This window comes from Pristiophorus japonicus, chromosome 12 (genome assembly GCF_044704955.1).
Source record: "Pristiophorus japonicus isolate sPriJap1 chromosome 12, sPriJap1.hap1, whole genome shotgun sequence".
Taxonomy (NCBI): Eukaryota; Metazoa; Chordata; class Chondrichthyes; family Pristiophoridae; genus Pristiophorus; species Pristiophorus japonicus.
Window position 1 is genome coordinate 156,479,473 of NC_091988.1, and position 19,554 is coordinate 156,499,026.

General features: G+C 42.3%; 1 protein-coding gene across 4 annotated transcripts in view; it reads right to left on the reverse strand.

The window, feature by feature from the left end:
- Nucleotides 1-19,554, reverse strand: part of LOC139277020 (aurora kinase C-like) — a 45,939-nt gene that overhangs the window by 15,317 nt on the left and 11,068 nt on the right. For all 4 annotated transcript variants that reach the window (XM_070895024.1, XM_070895022.1, XM_070895025.1 and 1 more), the window contains exons 2-5: nt 11,570-11,632; nt 10,580-10,892; nt 4,671-4,728; nt 1,878-2,069 (exon numbers count right to left, since the gene is read on the reverse strand). In XM_070895024.1, coding sequence (XP_070751125.1) covers nt 1,878-2,069; nt 4,671-4,728; nt 10,580-10,892; nt 11,570-11,617 — 611 coding nt within the window. In that variant the 5' untranslated portion in view covers nt 11,618-11,632. The remainder of the gene's footprint in view (nt 1-1,877; nt 2,070-4,670; nt 4,729-10,579; nt 10,893-11,569; nt 11,633-19,554) is intronic.

Here is a 19,554-nt window from a genome sequence, read left to right on the forward strand (position 1 = left end):
ATTGAGCCATGTCACTGAAAGTTCCATGTATAAATTGTCTCAAAATAAATAAAGCTGCTTTCCCATTCATATCAAATTAAAAGTTAATCCCAACATATGCAATATGTGTTGTGCTTTGAAAATGACATTTCCCATCTGCTTTAAGCAAGAGCTTCATTAATCTAAGGAGGAAACAGGGAAAAAAAAAAACAGAAAAAAGTTTCCTATCCGATCTGAAAGTATATATAATACTTCAGAATTTAAAAAGTGAGGTTCTGATTGTTGTATACAATCTACAAATGGGAATGGGCCCATTTGTCAGGGAAGGGCAAGAGGGAATCTTAATTAGTAGAGCCCATATTTTTTCTGGGCATTTTTGGCAAAGAATAACTTTTGAAAAAAAAGATTAGAATGTGTCTATCATCAAAATGGTAGATTAATAGTGCCAGTGCTAATCTGTAGCACTTTTCTTATTCTACAGCAGCAACAGCCACATACGCTCATCCCTAGGAGGACAGTGGGCTGATGAGATTGCTATCTACATGGTAACTGAATATTATTTGCACCTCAAATGAGAGCGAAAATAGGCAAAATCACAGGGAATTTAGTCATCAGCCTCAACAGCAATCTCAGACAAGGTCAAAGTTCCTGAGCCAGATATGGCTACAGTGCTTTCAGCACAGCCTGTAATCACTAGATTAGCTTTCTGGACTAGTAAACCTTTACTCACTCATGTCTAAGCCAACTTGGTACACTAATGTAGAAAAACCTAGCGAACATCTTTGCAGCATCAGTATCTACAAAGTAAAGCACTTTTCCATAATGCCGATTTTGACTTCAACCTGCAGATGTTATGGATGGGGGAAAAGGGAGGAATCAGTCAGGGTTGTCAAATCAAAATCAAGACTAAACCATTATGACAGTAAGGGAGAACTTCACATGCTGGTTATAAAAAGGCTTCTGGTCAGCAGAAATCTACAGGAATTGACTGACAACTGATCTCCATGAACAGAAAAGGCAGACAGGATCAGTTGCTTCCACTAGGGCACAACCCAGAACAGTGGACCAGATATTGCTGGAGCAGGGCATCACACAGCATGCCCAGATAAGACTTTGTGCTGTACCCCTCAGCTCAAAAGGATTTTTGTGCCCAATTTGCTGGAAGTGCAAACAGCAAAGATTTCTGGGAGCTCAAACAGCAGGACCAACAGCACATCTCCTTAACCAATGAGATTTAAGGACTGAAAAATAAACAGGAATCAGAAAAGGAGGGCGACGTAGAGTCAAATCAGATAGAGAGAAAGGAGGGAAAAAGATTGGGCTGAGAAGATAGACAAATAATTTAATTTTAAATCTCAACTGTCTCCATGCAGGAATGAGATTGAACTTGTTCGCTTTAGAACCAGGTTGCTCGGCATTGCATGAATCATCAAGTCGTTAAAATGTACTTGCGCTCTTAAATACTAGACTTAACTTTCTATGGGCAGCTAATGCGCAAAACCACCAAGTTCCTAAAAATAACTGAACAAAATACTGTTTGTGCAAGGAACAGAGCAACAAATCATCAACCAGCAAGTTAGAGAGATTCACAATTCAATGTATCTTTTAATCCCCTGAACTTGCTGTCCGATTTGCACATTAACAATGGTGTGTGTTGTTAACATGACATTACTTTTTCCATCAAGATCTGTCCCAATATCTTACAGAATGGTTTAAGTGCCCAAGCTGTATATACACACCAGGCAATTTGCTTTGCAAGAAAACAAAATTCTATAAGCAATAACAAAATGGTACCTGTGGATGACAGCACAGTAAAATGTTAACAGGAACCATCAGCATGGTTAGTTAGTGAACACTATTTTGCTTGCAGCCCACCTTTCTCAAAAATAGAAACATACCTGAGATGTGACTGGATTTCAACTTCTCTTCGGAGCTGGTGTTCCACACCAGCTTTCTCAAGTTGAGATTTAAAAAGCACTTTCAATGCCAGGATAAATCTGGACTGTCGTTCACGTGCCAAGTACACATTTCCAAATTTACCCTTTCCAAGTGGACGGCCAATTTCAAAGTCATCCAAACACCATTGCTTTCTAAGAAAAAGCATCAACTGATCATACATTGGATTGTGTAACATTGCTTCAATATCTGTATTACTGTTAAATATCAATTTTTTAAATAAATTGATGCACAAGAAATACTGCACTCTTCCCAAAAGGTCCGTAGCACCACAAAAGACCGGTCCTCTGCACTAGTTTGTGCCTAGTGCGATTTGTATGCTTTTTTCAAATCTCCTTTCCAGTAAGCCAATAAAAAAAAACATTCATTCTCACCAACATTCTGCTAAAATTTCTTGGTCAGACTACCTCCATAAATCACACTAAATCATCAGTTTTTGCTAGTCTTCAGTTTTTGCTCAGTTCAAAGATTTTAAAAAAAAATTACCTACAAGTTAGCCAGTCTAAAATTGCAAAGGTCTAGCTATACATGAATAGATCAAAGACATTATAAACATTTAAGTATTAACAAATTACATAAACCAATTTAGTGCCACTGCAGAATGCTTGTCACTTTCAGGTTGAATGCATTAGATTTACATGGAACAACAACTTGCATTTGTAAAGCACTTTTAACATAATAAATCATCAAGAAGTTTCACAGGAGCATTATCAAACAAAGTTTGACAGAGCCACATATGAAGATATTAGGACAGGTGACCAAAACCCTGATCAAAGAGGTAGATTTTAAAAGGAGCATCTCAAGAGAGGCTTAGTCAGCAATTAAAATCAGGGATGCACAAGAGACCAGAATTGGACAAACAGAGATCAAAGAGTTGTAGGGGTTAGAGAGTGAGGGGCAAAGCCATGGAAGAATTTAAAACAAGGATGAGAATTTTAGAAATAAAGGTTTTGCCCAATCAGGAACCTGTGCAGGTCAGCAAGCACAGGGGTGAAGGGTGAACAGGACTCAGTTAGGATACAATTTGAGAGGAGTTCAAGTTTATGAAAGGTGCAAGATGGGAGGCTGGCCAGGGCAGCATTAAAATAGTCAAGTCTAGAGGCAAGAGTCATGGATGAGGGTTTTAGCAGAAGAGTTGAAGCAGATGTGGAAACGGCAATATTATGGAGGTGGATGTTGTGGACTGGTCATGATGCGGCTACGTGGCTGGAAGCTCGTCTCGGCGTGAAATAAGACACCAAGCTCCCACCCAACTGCAAACGGTCTGCTTCAGACTCAGACAGGAAGGGGGACGGAGCCTGTGGCTAGGAGAAGAGAGTTTGTTACAAGAACTGAAGATAATGGCTGGAATTTTAAGTTTTTAAAAAAACAGAGTGAAGAGCAGGAAACCCAGAAGTCCAGGTTTTCCCTGCATGGACTGTGCATGTGATGTCATGGACAGGTTCCCCATCCGGAAGTCACTCCGATGGACAGGCTGGCTTTCAGTCGGACGAGGAACACTTGACAGGAGGTCGCAACCACAGATACGCACGATCCCTGACTCCAGGGGTGGGGGGGGGATCTGAACCGTTGAGGGAAGCACTCCTGCTCCTCCGGCCCACAATGATTACTCTGAAGCAGTCCTCACCACGCTACAGCTACCAGGAATCCCAAGGCCTAGGATCCCCAGCCGGCCACAGTTAAATCAGAGGCTTCCAGCCACTCCCATTAAACCCAGAAGTGGACAAGTTGGAGTCGGGATTCAGATTTTAAGCACTAAGTTCCCACCTGTTTTCTGGGGGTCAGTCTTCCCATTATTTAAATGGAGGAAATTTCTGCTCATCCAGAATCTGATGTTGGACAATTAGCATGACAAATCCGAGGTGTAGAACTGGGTATCAGATGGGGCAGTAGTTTGTATGGGCATTTTAAAAAAAAACGGTTGGTGGGGGGGAGGCACGAGAAGACAACTGAAGGCAACAGATTTGAAGGGGATGGGGCACCATTGACAATATCAGCCAACATGGCTACCAGCAAGGGAAGTTAGGTGGGAATTGGATCAAGGGCACAAGAGGTGGGTCACATGAACAAGGTGAACTGAAAGGGGCATGAAGGGAGATAGGAGATAATGACGAGTGTTCAGGTAACCCTAGAGGAAGTAGAGCCCTGTGGGCTAGGGGAAGCAGAACAGATGGTCTCAATCTCCGTGACAAAGGTGGTAGATGATCCTGGAATAGTGTGTAGTTTTCACCGAGGAGAGCAGGAGCAGATGGTGACTTGTGATCCAACTAGATCTAGCGATGAATGGACAACTGGTTTAGCCAAACATTCAAGCCTGTATCCCTTGGACTTGAGCATAGATAAGGGCCTTACTTTGGGGGAGGGGGGGGAATGGGACAGCCAGGGAGAGAGTAATGGTTTTAGTGGAGACAACGGCAAAGGTGGAGGTAAGGGTGCAATTGAACAGATCGGTAGCTGCAGAAATGTCAGAAGGGCCAAAGACTAAACAGTTGGGAATTTAAAGGGGCAGAGACACAAGGAAGTGTTTGAAGGATGCAAGTTAAGAGCAATACAAGGAAGAGATCAGAGATGGCCTTATCTGTGATTCACACAAGTAAAGGGGCCATGTGAGATGGCAAGATTGAGGGGGTGGATGAATATAGGTAGGAGTTTTATATGGATGGAGATTTTGGGAGGATATATGAGGGCAGTGAATTCATAGGAGAGGAGGCATGAGTGCAGAGATTCAAACTCACTTCTTTTTTTTCTCACTTGCATTATGACAATCCATTGATGTATTCTCAGCAGTTTTTCCTATTTAATAGAATAAATCCATGTGATGAAATTGTCCACAACAGTAATTCACAGCCAGCAAATTCTATGGAGAAATTAAGCACTAGTCAGATTCTCCCATTTCCTTCCCCAGTTTGGTCTGAAAACAGTCCAATATTTCATATGTACAATTTAATTTTGATAGAACTACTTAGTCTCCCCACACCAAGAAATAATTCACCCTACACACCCAACAATATCTTTTATGAGTCATAGCTCAGATCTAATCTTCCATGGCAAGATTCACATTCTCAATTCTGTTTAAAAACAGACATTTGGGGGTAGAGTTTCTGCTCTTTGGGTGCAATTGACAATCCTGGAGCAAATTGCACCAGTTTTCAGAAGCGCAACGTTTTTTGAAACTAATGAAGATCGCAGAAAAACTCTGCGCTGAACACAATTTGCATTTAAAATTCCACAATCTTTTGCACTGGTCATGCTGATTTTTGGGCAAATTGCACAGAGAACAGCGCAACCAAGCATAAACTCTATCCCTTGGTGAATGCATTATTCTACCAGACTTATACAAGAGTACAGAAAACATTGATTGGTGCTTTTTAAACAAAAAAGTTGAGCTCTCTAATGTTTTCTACTCCAGGTCCCCATTTTAGGTTTATATTCAAATGGCCCAACTCATGTACATTCCTTTCTGCAAGCATCCATGTCCCAGCAGTCTAAGTGCTTGACAAGGGGACAAAGTTGGGGCAGGGGTGAAATTTATCAACTTGAATAAATCACAAAATCTTTGAAGCAACTTAGTGGCTTATGTACAGCTGACTCAATAAAATGCAGTCAACAACTACAGCACACAGTTCAGATACTTTCTGGCCAAGACTCAATAGCCAGCATCCGTTCAGGAAATAGGCATCAAAGCCCGAGGGAAGTGGGGGTTTGTGAGCTATATCAAGTGCAACTGTGATTAATCTTCAATTTCAGATGACAAAGCCAGTAAAAGAATAGAAAGTAGCTGTTGCCATTACATGCAGACCAGCAGAGGATAATCCAACTCTCTTGGGGCAAGATACCAGAAAGGTTTATATTCCTTGCTGCAAGATTATGATGGTTATACACTTCTGGTCCAGATGCCCAAGTACAGTTTCTTACTGGGAAGCAGCTTTCCCCAGCAAATAACTACCAAAGATTCAATCCCAGTTCTTCCCTCCCCACTCCCAAAAACAGCCACCAAAAATACAAAAAGCACTTTTCAAACTCGGCAGCAATTATGGGTTAAAGCACAGAATCTAAACCCACATTAATGCAGTACAGAGATGGTGATGCATTGTCCAAAATTCTGCCTTTCAGATTAAACATTTGTAACATTTTGGGACTGGACAGGCTGTTTTAATGTGTGTTGCTGTATTACTACAAGGTTAGATTTAGCTTACAGGAGAGGGGGAAGGAACGTGTATTTAGTCCCTTTCACAACCTCAGGAATGTAGGCTATGAAAGCAAGGTTCCAAAACATGAGATCAATGACCAGATAATATTTTAATGTTGGTCACAGGGTAATTGTTAGCCAAGGCATAAGGAGAACGCCTGATCTCTTCACTGAATAGTGCCATGAGACCTTGCGAGTCCACTTGAGGGAAGATGGGACCTTGATTTAACATTTCACCCGACAGTACAACAGTCCCACAGACCTACACTGGAGCGTCAGCAAAAATTGTATGCTCATTCCTGGAGTGGGGCTTGAACCCACAACCTCACTCGAAGGCAAGTATTACCACTGACCCAAGGCAGATACCTAGCATTTTTTAGAAAAACAAAACATTAAATGAATTGAAGTTTTCAGAATTTGAGGCGTTAACAGCGACTCAAAATGAGAAAGTCTGTTTATCTTTGTGCAAGTTAAGTCATCTTACTACAATTATACAGGAAATTTTGAGGCCACATCTGGAGTACTGTGTACAGCTCTGGTCTCCTTACCAAAGGAAGATATACTTGCCTTGGGCAACAAAGGCTCACTAGACAGGTCCCTGCGATGAGGGCATTGCCCAATGAAGGAGAGATTGAGTAGACTAGGCCTATATTGCAGTTATATAGGGCCTTGGTAAGGCCTCACCTGGAATAGTGTGTTCAGTTTTAGTCTTCCAATCTGAGGAAGGACATACTTGCTATTGAGGGAGTGCAGCAAAGGTTCACCAGACTGATTCCCGGGATGGCAGGACTGATGGAGAGACTGGATCTGTATGCACTTGGGTTTAGAATGAGGGGATTCTCAAACAGGACTGGACAGGTTAGATGCAGGAAGAATGTTCCCAATGTTGGGGGAAGTCCAGAACCAGGGATCACAGTCTAAGGATAAGGGGTAAGCCATTTAGGACTGAGATGAGGAGAAACTTCTTCACTCAGAAGCAGATGGTTAGCAAACAGTAACTAGTGTGGTGCCACAGGGATTGGTGCTGGGGTCTCCACTATTTACAATCTATATTAAATGACTTAGATGAAGGGACACAGTGTAATGTAGCCATGTTTGCTGATGATACCAAGATGGGTGGGAAAGCAAATTGTGAGGACACAAAAAATCTGCAACAGGATAACTTGTGGAATTCTCTACCGCAGAGAGTTGTTGATGCCAATTAGTTAGATATATGAGAGGGAGTTAGATATGGCCCTTACAGCTAAAGGGGTATGGAGAGAAAGCAGGAAAAGGGTACTGAGGTGAATGTTCAGCCATGATCTTATTGAATGGTGGTGCAGACTCAAAAGTGCCGAATGGCCTACTCCTGCAGCTATTTTCTATATTCCTAGAGTTTAGAAGAGGTGATCTAATGGAAACAAAATTCTTAGAGTTTGACAGGGTTAATGCTGAGAAAATTTAGAACACGGTCAGTCTCAAAATAAGGGTCAGCCATTTAGCACTGAGATGGAGACATTTCTTCACTCAAAGGGTTGTGAATCTTTGGAATTCTCTACCCCAGAGCTGTGGATGCTATTAGGAGTACATTCAAGACAGGTCGATAAATTTTTGGGACAGGATAGTGCAGGAAGGTGAAATTGAGATAGATCAGCCATGATCTTGAATGGCGGAGCAAGCTCGAAGGACTTTACTAAAATAGTTACGTCACTGAGAAAAGAACTTCAGCCACAACAGATGGTTTTTACTGGCAGCTAATGTCAGCAAATGTTCTATCCTGGGTTAAGTCAGAAAAGGCTTTTGTACACCCAGACTTGGCTGGACAGAGATCCCACTGGACAAAAACACATGTACAGCCTGCTTAGGAGCAGCTAGTTTGAAGGTGATTTTGCACCCAGACTACATTTTTGCTGTTTTCATGGAACAAGGAGTGATGAGAGATGGACAAAACTCAAAATATAGTGTTCAATGTAACATAAATCAGTTTTCCATTTTCAAATCATATCAACTTGCTATATTGATTTTCAGTGTGCCTTCCAGAAAAGGCAAGACAGCATGGTGGCACATGAGATTATAGTAGCAAGTACACAAGGGTTCTTTGTTACAATCCCCAAGTCATACTATGGCTTAGCTAGATATTAGGCAGTAAAGGCATACTTTGGATGGAGGGAGGGAAGAGAAATGAGGGGTCCCACTTATGGCAGTGACACTAAGCCAGAGAATATAGAGCATAAAAACCCAAAACATTAAATTACCATCCCAATTGCCTATTCAGGGAACATAAAAGATCACAACACTAGGCTGAGAATAGGGAGTGCTTCTGTTCCCGGGCCAATATCTTAGCTTTAATCACCACTGATTAATTGGTCATTTATTCACTTGCTGTGCACATACTGACTACCGTGTCTGCCCAATGACAGTCCCTGCAGCTTAAATAGTAACCCATTAGCTGTAAAGCATTTCAGGATGTCCTTGCACAAGGACACAATTGCTGCCAACAAACCAGAAGTGGACTACACATGAATGCTGCCGGTTTGTTGGGGAAGCAGTTTAAAAAAAACTTTACATGCTGGGAGATGGGAAAAATGCCGGGAGATCTCGAGCCACGAGGGAAAAATGACAGGCAGCCAGAGCACTTCCTCAGATCCCCTGTCTGTTGTGAAAGTTTTTTTTTTTAATTTGGGACCCAACATACACAATGCTTCTGTGCAGCTCCCGGTTCATTGACAGGAGTCAGCCAATGCGGCACAATGCGCTATAATAAATGCAATTTCTTTCTTATAACAGCAATGGGTTTCCAAGTTGAAATCACATGTCAGTCATCAGGCTAAAACCCTATATGGAGGCTTTTGTGGTCAATCTGTTCATTTCATCAATGAAACATGGCATCTTGCTCTTCATATCTACATTAAAGAGAAATGTTCTCTGATGATACTAGACAGTAAATGCTGAATGTAAAGTTGTATTGAATGGTGTGGGTTCTCAAACCAATGGCAGTACTAATTTTTCCAGCTGAGGTGGAGAGATGCAGATAGCTTGACAGCACAAGTACTGAATAATAAAATGGCAAGACAGAGGCCATTCAGCCCATCTGTGCCAGTTCTTTGCTAGAGCAATCCAAAAGGCCCTATCCTCTCCATCTTTATTCAGAGCTATGGCAAAACATTGTACAGTACTGCAAATCCCCAAAATATAAATCCAAGAATTAAATTCCGATTTAGTTTTATTCCTCTCTATTCTAAGTGTAAAGGAGGTAGAGTATTGTAAGGGGATTAAGTATGGTCACCAAAGTGGAAGTAGACAGACAGATGGTCACTAAAGTGGATACTGAAGGTAGTGAATTGATCCAGATTAAAGGGCTCATCAGTATTAGGAGATTGTGAGGAGTCAAGAGTTCCTCCACCTCCTCAAGGTAGGGATTATAATATATCACCTATTGACAGGATTGTATGTAAAAGTCGCTTATAAAACTCACTTACAAATGGATTTTTGGAGAAAGGCTATGAGGCAAAGCTCGATGGTAAATGATCCATCAAATATTGAACTTTAGTAGACGGATAGAAAATGGAAACTTACATATTCAGTACAGAACACCTACCAAGGACAGGAGAGTAAGCTGTCTGGAAACAGATTGTAGCAGCAGCTGCACTCATGGGAACAAGAGTCTTGGCTGGAGCTCTTTGGAAAGGGATAGTATTGGCTGATAAAAAAACCAGGTGCATGACAAACCCTGGGAAGCAAGGTTAACAAACACGTCATGAGAAACTGAGGCAAAGTTGGCACTGTAGGACACATTCCAGAAGGTTGACGTGATGAGATGGACAGGTTGGGAAACCACTCAGCAGCCAGTCTGATAAGAGTCTACGAATCAGTGAAGCTCCGCTAATAAGCTGTAGGCCTACAGCTTGTCATAGAAGTTTTGTAGGAGGGTCGCACACCTCGAAAAACTGTATAACTGCATGTAGAAACCCTTTGTATTTTGATTGTTCATCGGAACTCTTCCCCTGTATATGTTTGAAGAAAGATCAGTTGAACTGAAGTTTCGTCTAATTGATTCCGTGGTCACTATATGGGCAGGTGTTGATCCCTTTCAGGAGATCCACTTGGAGAAGTAGTCTTTTTACCCCAACACTAAGCACTAAAAATGTCTTGCCATGGTATATTCACCGAGAACTAAAAGTAGCCAAGTTTGCCAAACTGTGCCTAGACATGTAGAATCCATGCTTTTGGTTAAGGGATATTTACTACAGTTCTGCATTTTAGCATGTGCCACTTCTAATATATGCAAGAACACCATGGAACATATGACTGAGAAAAGTGTTAAGCAATGGATCAACTTCAAAGAGAGAACTTAATTAAAAACTGCAGACCAGTTATGTAAAAGTAGTAACTACTTATTGTAGTGCAATTGAAACTTACAATTAAAATAGTATTCTGTACAATTTTCAGTGTTATAAGTAGAGTAAGTATACATACCATCACTTGGTGCCTCAACAGGCTGTGCACTGGTTTGATTTTGAGGAGGTTCGCAAACTTGAACTTCTGCTTTTTGGCAAACCTGATTCAGATGGGGGGATATTTGTGCTGCCGATTTTACTAGATTTGCTGACATCTGACTCTTGGTTGGAGCTGAATTGGCAGTCAGAGCCCGTGTTTGAAAAGGTACGCGTTGCGGGCCTCCTTTACCAGCAGACACCAGATTTTGTGCTGACAAGCCTCTTGTAGGTGGCCGATTCTGTGAATTTTGCTGTGATTCCACAGTACGTTTTGGACCATCCCAGGCTGACATCTTCAAAAATTAAAAACAAGTTTTCAGACAATGCCAAGATTGTGCTGCCCAAACAATTGCTATATAATTTTCCCTTCACAACCAAATACTTGGTAGTGATTCTGCTCGAGTAACTCAGCAAGTTTGTCGCTCAAAAATATTTTTGCGCAGCGCTCCAGAGTGCAGTTTAGAAATACTAAAGTAAAGTCGGGATCATTCACAGATCAGATCTACTTTCACCCTACTGGATAAAATACCTGGGGACTTCAAATTTCAGCCTGGACTTTGCTGCATATTTCATAACAGGTGTGCAAAATGGCCATTCTGCATCTTCAGTAAAGTAGCATCAGGGGTATACAAGCCAATACAAATATTGACATGGCTTCTACTGCAACAGTGTGCAAAACAAAATTGCACTGGATATCCAAATGTTTTTTTTTCTCCACCCAGTATAAAAAACATTCACAGATGGGAGGCATCAATCCAATATCTGAATTGGATAATGCAGAGACAACCATATTACCACCACAGGGGTTCTTTATTGGGCAAGATACCCATTTTGGTATTTTCTTTTATATATACACAACGTCATCTTGCAACAGTTAATACACAGTGAAGCATTAAAGACAAGGATGTTAGTTCAATGGTTTAGCATATTGGGAACACTACATATCAATTTGAACTGATGGCAAAAATACCTTTCCAACTCGAGCATGTCCTCCTTGGGTCCCAAACTTTTTCTCCATTTGTAATCAGAAATCCTGCAAAAAGTAATTTAAAAAGTGGTCATACTGCAATAGAATATTCATTGGAAAAAATATTTGAAGAAAGGGTAGATAGAAACATAGAAAATAGGTGCAGGAGTAGGCCATTCGGCCCTTCTAGCCTGCACTGCCATTCAATGAGTTCATGGCTGAACATGTAACTTCAGTACCCCATTCCTGCTTTCTCACCATACCCCTTGATTCCCCTAGTAGTAAGGACTCCATCTAACTCCTTTTTGAATATATTTAGTGAATTGGCCTCAACAACTTTCTGTGGTAGAGAATTCCACAGGTTCACCACACTCTGGGTGAAGAAATTCCTCCTCACCTCGGTCCTAAATGGCTTACCCCTTATCCTTAGACTGTGACCCCTGGTTCTGGACTTCCCCAACATTGGGAACATTCTTCCTGCATCTAACCTGTCTAACCCCATCAGAATTTTAAACGTTTCTATGAGGTCCTCTCTCATTCTTCTGAACTCCAGTGAATACAAGCCCAGTTGATCCAGTCTTTCTTGATAGGTCAGTCCCGCCATCCCGGGAATCAGTCTGGTGAACCTTCGCTGCACTCCCTCAATAGCAAGAATGTCCTTCCTCAGGTTAGGAGACCAAAACTGTACACAATACTCCAGGTGTGGCCTCACCAAGGCCCTGTACAACTGTAGCAACACCTCCCTGCCCCTGTACTCAAATCCCCTCGCTATGAATGCCAACATGCCATTTGCTTTCTTAACCGCCTGCTGTACCTGCATGCCAACCTTCAATGACTGATGTACCATGACACCCAAGTCTCATTGCACCTCCCCTTTTCCTAATCTGTCACCATTCAGATAATAGTCTGTCTTTCTGTTTTTACCACCAAAGTGGATAACCTCACATTTATCCACATTATACTTCATCTGCCATGCATTTGCCCACTCACCTAATCTATCCAAGTCGCTCTGCAGCCTCATAGCATCCTCCTCGCAGCTCACACTGCCACCCAACTTAGTGTCATCCGCAAATTTGGAGATACTACATTTAATCCCCTCGTCTAAATCATTAATGTACAGTGTAAACAGCTGGGGCCCCAGCACAGAACCTTGCGGTACCCCACTAGTCACTGCCTGCCATTCTGAAAAGTCCCCATTTACTCCTACTCTTTGCTTCCTGTCTGACAACCAGTTCTCAATCCATGTCAGCACACTACCCCCAATCCCATGTGCTTTAACTTTGCACATTAATCTCTTGTGTGGGACCTTGTCGAAAGCCTTCTGAAAGTCCAAATATACCACATCAACTGGTTCTCCCTTGTCCACTCTACTGGAAACATACTCAAAAAATTCCAGAAGATTTGTCAAGCATGATTTCCCTTTCACAAATCCATGCTGACTTGGACCTATCATATCACCTCTTTCCAAATGCACTGCTATGACATCCTTAATAATTGATTCCATCAATGGAAGATTCAAATCGCTATCACAGTGCTTCCAAGTTTTGAATCTCCACCACAATGCTCCAAAGTTATTTAAAACATTCCAGAAATGTTCAGGACTCAAAGTTTAAGTCACAAAATGCTTATTTGGTTTTCCCAATTACAAATGTACTGAGTGCTATACAGTAGCATCAATAAAATATGTGAAGTTTCCAAAGAGAATCTGTCCCTATGGGCAAGACCACAGTGGCATTAGTTTCTCATGGAAAGATCCAAAAGAATACTTTTACTGCTCATGGGCCCATCTCACTAGCAAAATAAAAAGCCTTTATTAACCCACCTACCAAAACTTGCATGCATATAGCAACTTCAACATAGCAAGTTCCAAGACACTTCCCAAAGGGCAAGTTAAAAGAGAATATTTTAAAAGAGGCTTCTGAAAGTGGGGACAGAAGAGAGAGATTAAGGAAGGAAGTGAATTCAGGAGGTAGAGAGGAGCATGATGGAAAAGGCTTCATTTCGACCAGTGGAAGAGGGTACAGGGTGTTTGGAGCCAGGCTGGTAGATAGTTACCAGGTCAATTGCCAGTCCCCCATCTACTTCTTGGGCCTTTAGCCAGTTGCCAAAAAGGGAGTTATCCCAGTTTTCTTTCTTTCAGCTGAATATCCCATAAAACAAACTAAGCAACATTTCAGACCACACAACTGCACAATTAGGTCTTTTCTGTACATATGGTAAAGAATCAGCACTTCACCCTCCATTATTTCTCCACCCCAACCGACCCAAAGAAAAAGAAACCAAGTCCATGGAAATGCATTTGGTGGGTGAAAGAGAGACGACTGAAAGCAAATGGCAAAAAAAAAAGAGTAATGTTTAATTATTCAAAATGCATTTAGATAGGTTTTTGGAGGGCTTGTGGAAAGAGGGAGGAAGCAATGCATGTACAAAAAATGAATCTGCCACTGGGAGATGCAACTTAGCAAAAGTGAAGAGGTATGCATTGCTGGCTTACGATACAAGTAGACACTATACATTGTGCTGACAAGCCCTTCTGTAGGTGGCCTATTCTGTGACTTGATGTGATACCACAGCACACTTTGGACCATCCAAAGTTTGCATCTTCAAAAGAAAATCCGAGACAATGCCAAGATTGTGAAGCCCAAGCAATTTCAGTTTTCACACAAATGTAAAGATACCATATTTGAATTATTTCTCACTCATTTATAACTGACTAAACTTACAAGTACTCGTACCAAGGCATTCCACCACAAGGACACAACCGACCAGAAACTCATGATTGGGTCTTTATGACTGCCAAAACTTAATGACATGACCTATGATTTTCTTGAATCTCTGGCAAGAAGTTGAGCAAATGAAGTTAAGAGTCTACTAGCCACTCATCCACCAAGTAAGATCTTCAAGAAAGGTAAGCAAAATCAGAGGGCTATTAAAATGTCTTTAGCACTGAAGCTAGATTACAATGCAATACAAGGGCCACCGTGAGGATGAGTGAGTTTAGCAAATTACTCTTGCTCTCAATGGTCTCAATTACAAATATGTTGGCCAATCACTGTCTCAAGATGGATCCCATGGTGGAAGCTCCTTTCTGACCTGCGCAATTGCATCAGTGATCATCCACGGCCTTCTTCCCCAAATCTCCTTCCTTCTACTCAAGTGATCCTGCCTCATATAGTGAAGGCATTTCAGCCCAAACTACAAGTTCCACCTGCAAGTTTAAAGCTACAAGTTCAAAGCTTGCAGGGCTCACTGTCCATCCTCCAGCATGCCTTTTTCTTTGTCTCAAACCTTACACCAGCTGGATCTCTGAAGAAATAATGGAAACTTGTAAAAAAAAAGGAATGGCGATAACCATGGGTGACTGGACAAAGCAAATTGGCCAGGGTAGCCTTGAGGAAGAGTTCAGTGTGTATCTGGGATAGTTCCCTTGAACAGTACATTGCAGAACCAACCAGGGAGCAGACTATCTTAGATCTGGTACTGTGCAATGAGACAGGATTAATAAAGAATCTCCTAGTAAAGGATCCTCTAGGAATGAATGACCATAACAGTTCAATTTTAAATTCAGTTGGAGGGTGAGAAAGTTGGATCTCAAACTAGTGTCCCAAGCTTAAATAAAAGGAGACAACATAGGTATGAAGGTAGATTTGGCTAAAGTGAACTGGGAAAATAGATTAAATTATGGGACAGTGGCAGACAGATATTTCATAATTCGCAACAAAAATGTATCCCAATGAGAAGGAAAGACTAAGAAGGGATAACCATCCGTGGCTAACTAAGGAAATAAGGGATGGTATCAAATTGAAAATAAGGGAATACAATGTGGCCAAGACTAGTGGAAAGCCAGAGGATTGGGAAACTTTCAAAAGTCAGCAAAGAACAACTACAGAGCAGCGTAGAGTGGCATTTGAGAGCTTGGTAAGTGGGTGAGTTTGGGCAAGCGGGGGTGGCAGGTGCTGTTTTGTCTTGTTTTTCCTACCAGTGCTGACACCAGAGCAGCTGATAAAGAGTGCGAGTGTAGGAGACACAGGCCCAGAGACCACCCCAACCAGCTGCAGACAAAGATAAGAGGGATGAGAAATCGAGAGGTGACGTCAGAGTGCGGGGGAGGAGCAGCGTCAGTGGCCTACAAAGGCCCAGCGGCAGTCGGTGAGCGAGCAGTGCGGGGAGGAAGGACAAGAAATTAAAAAGTGACGTCACGGCCAAGCTGGTAAGTGGTTGGATGATCAGCTGGTGAGTATGTCTCTGATTTTGTGTTCTAATAGATAAGAGGATAAATTACTAAATAGCTGTTTAGTGTGTGTAGTGGGAGTCAGTGTTTTTGCTGGGTAATTTAAGGGCAACTAGTGGGATGGCAGGGCAGCTCGTTCAAACAGAATGCAACACCTGTGCCATGTGGGAATTCTTGGATGCTTCCCGCAACGGGGATGACCACATGTGCAGGAAGTGTCCCCAGCTCCTCCAACTCGAACGCAGAGTCTCGGAGCTTGAGCGAGGACTGGAGGCACTGAGGAGCATCCGAGAGAACGAGAGGTACATGGATAGCTCGTTTCAGGCGCTGGTCGCCCCACAGATTAAAAGGGTACAGGAGGATAGGGAATGGGTGACCTTCGCACACAAGAGTATGACAAGGCAGGTAGTGCAGGAGTCCCGCGAGGCTATCCCGCTCTCCAACCGGTACTCTATTCTGACTACTGGCGAGGGCAGTGAAGCCAGGGCCAAGTCCACAGCACCGTGGGTGGCTCAGCTGCTGGGAGGGAGGGGGGGGGGGGGGGGGAGAAGATGGGAAGGGCTATAGTGATAGGAGATTCAATAGTTAGGGGAGCAGATAGGCGCTTCTGCGGCAGCAAAAGTGACATCAGGATGGTGAGTTGCCTCCCTGGTGCAAGGGTCAATGATGTCACTGAGCGACTGCAGGGCATGCTGGGGAGGGAAGGGGAACAGCCAGTGGTTGTGGTCCACATTGGTACCAACGACATAAGTAGAAAGAGGGGAGAGGTCCTGAAAGCTGAGTTTAGGGAGCTAGGAGCAAGATTGAAAGCCAGGACCGCAAAGATGGTAATCTCAGGATTACTGCCAGTGCCATGTACTAGTGAGGGTAGAAATAGGAAGGTTAGTCAGATAAATACATGGCTGGGACATTGGTGTAGGAGGGAGGGCTTTAGTTTCCTGAACAATTGGGACCGCTTCTGGGGTAGGTGGGACCTGTACAAGTCAGACAGGTTACACCTCAACAGAGACGGGACCAATGTTCTCGCAGATGGTTCTGATAGTGCGGATGGCAGGGCTTTAAACTAGCTTGGCGGGGGATGGGAACCCAGGAGAGGGCGCTGAGCTAGTTAGAGTGGGTGAGAGCTCAGATGAACAGAATCCCAAGAAAGGATGCAAAAGGCAGGAGGCAACAGAACAGAGTAGCACTGGGGTAAGTGTAAACCACAAGGTGATAGGAAGGGACAATATGTATGAATATAAAGGGACTGCAGGAGGGGTCAAAACTAACAATCATGGTTTAATAACTAGTATTAAAACACTTCACCTAAACGCACGCAGCATTCGAAACAAAGTAAATGAGTTGACGGCACAAATCATTACAAATGGGTATGATTTGGTGGCCATCACTGAAAAGTGGTTGCAGGGTGGCCAAGACTGGGAATTAAACATACAGGGGTATCTGACAATTCGGAAAAAGAGACAAGAAGGGAAAGGAGGTGGGTAGCTCTGTTAATAAAGGATGATATCAGGCAGTTGTGGGAGACAATATTGGCTCTAATGAACAAAATGTTGAATCATTGTGGGTGGAGATTAGAGATAGTAAGGGGAAAAAGTCACTGGTGGGCATAGTTTATAGGCCCCCAAATAATAACTTCATGGTGGGGCGGACAATAATCAAGGGAATAATGGAAGCATGTGAAAAAAGAATGGCAGTAATCATGGGGGATTTTAACCTACATATCTATTGGTCAAATCAAAATCGCACAGGGTAGCCTTGAGGAGGAATTAATAGAATGCATACGGGATTGTTTCTTAGAACAGTATGTTACAGAACCTACAAAGGAGCAAGCTATCTTAGATCTGGTCTTGTGTAATGAGACAGGAATAATAAACAATCTCCTGGTAAAAGATCCTCTCGGAATGAGTGATCACAGTATGGTTGAATTTATAATACAGATTGAGGGTGAGGAAGTAATGTCTCAAACAAGCATACTGTGCTTAAACAAAGGGGACTACAGTGGGATGAGGGCAGAGTTGGCTAAAGTAGACTGGGAACAGACTAAACGGTGGCACAATTAAGAAACAGTGGAGGACTTTTAAGGAGCTCTTTCATAGTGCTCAACAAAAATATATTCCAGTGAAAAAGAAGGGCGGTAAGAGAAGGGATAACCAGCCGTGGATAACCAAAGAAATAAAGGAGAGTATCAAATTAAAAACCAATGCGTATAAGGTGGTTAAGGTTAGTGGGAAAATAGAAGATTGGGAAAATTTTAAATGACAGCGAAGGATGACTAAGAAAGCAAGAAAGAAAAGATAGATTACAAAAGTAAACTTGCGCAAAACAGATAGTAAAAGCTTTTACCAATATATAAAACGGAAAAGTGTGACTAAAGTAAATGTTGGTCCTTTCGAAGATGAGAAGGGAGATTTAATAATGGGAAATGCGGAAATGGCTGAGACCTTAAACAATTATTTTTCTTCAGTCTTCACAGTGGAAGACACAAAAACCATGCCAAAAATTGCTGGTCACGGGAATGTGGGAAGGGAGGACCTTGAGATAATCACTATCACTAGGGAGGTAGTGCTGGACAAGCTAATGGACTCAAGGTAGACAAGTCCCCTGGTCTTGATGAAATGCATCCCAGGGTATTGAGAGATGGCGGAAGTTATAGCAGACGCATTCGTTATAATCTACCAAAATTCTCTGGACTCTGGGGAGGTACCAGCAGATTGGAAAGCAGCTAATGTAACGCCTCTGTTTAAAAAAGGGGGCAGACAAAAGGTAACTATAGGCCAGTTAGTTTAACATCTGTAGTGGGGAAAATGCTTGAAGCTATCATTAAGGAAGAAATAGCGGGACATCTAGATAGGAATAGTGCAATCAAGCAGACGCAACATGGATTCATGAAGGGGAAATCATGTTTAACTAATTTACTGGAATTCTTTGATATAACAAGCATGGTGGATAGAGGTGTACCGATGGATGTGCTGTATTTAGATTTCCAAAAGGCATTCGATAAGGTGCCACACAAAAGGTTACTGCAGAAGATAAAGGTATGCGGAGTCAGGAAATTATGATAATAGATTGAGTAGACTGGGTCTTTACTCATTGGAGTTCAGAAGGATGAGGGGTGATCTTATAGAAACATTTAAAATCATGAAAGGGACAGACAAGATAGAGGCAGAGGTTGTTTCCACTGGTCAGGGAGACTAGAACTAGGGGGCACAGCCTCAAAATACAGGGGAGCCAATTTAAAACCGAGTTGAGAAGGAATTTCTTCTCCCAGAGGGTTGTGAATCTGTGGAATTCTCTGCCCAAGGAAGCAGTTGAGGCTAGCTCATTGAATGTATTCAAGTCACAGATAGATTTTTAACCAATGGGGAGCAGGCAGGTAAGTGGAGCTGAGTCCACGGCCAGATCAGCCATGATCTTGTTGAATGGCGGAGCAGGCTCGAGGGGCTAGATGGCCTACTCCTGTTACTAATTTGTATGTTCTTATTGTCTAAAAAAAATGGAGGGCAGGGGGAAAGATGGGTTATGAAAGTAAACTAGCACAGAATATAAAAACAGATAAGAGTTTTTACAGGTACATAAAAAGGAAAAAAGTGGCTAAAGTAAATGTTAGTTCCTAAGAGGATGAGACAAGAATTAATAATGGAGAGCAGGGAAATGGCAGACATTGAACAAATATTTTGTAACAGTCTTCACGGTAGAAGACACTAAAGACATCCCAATAGGGGATCAAGGAAATACAGGGAGGGAGGAACAACCACGA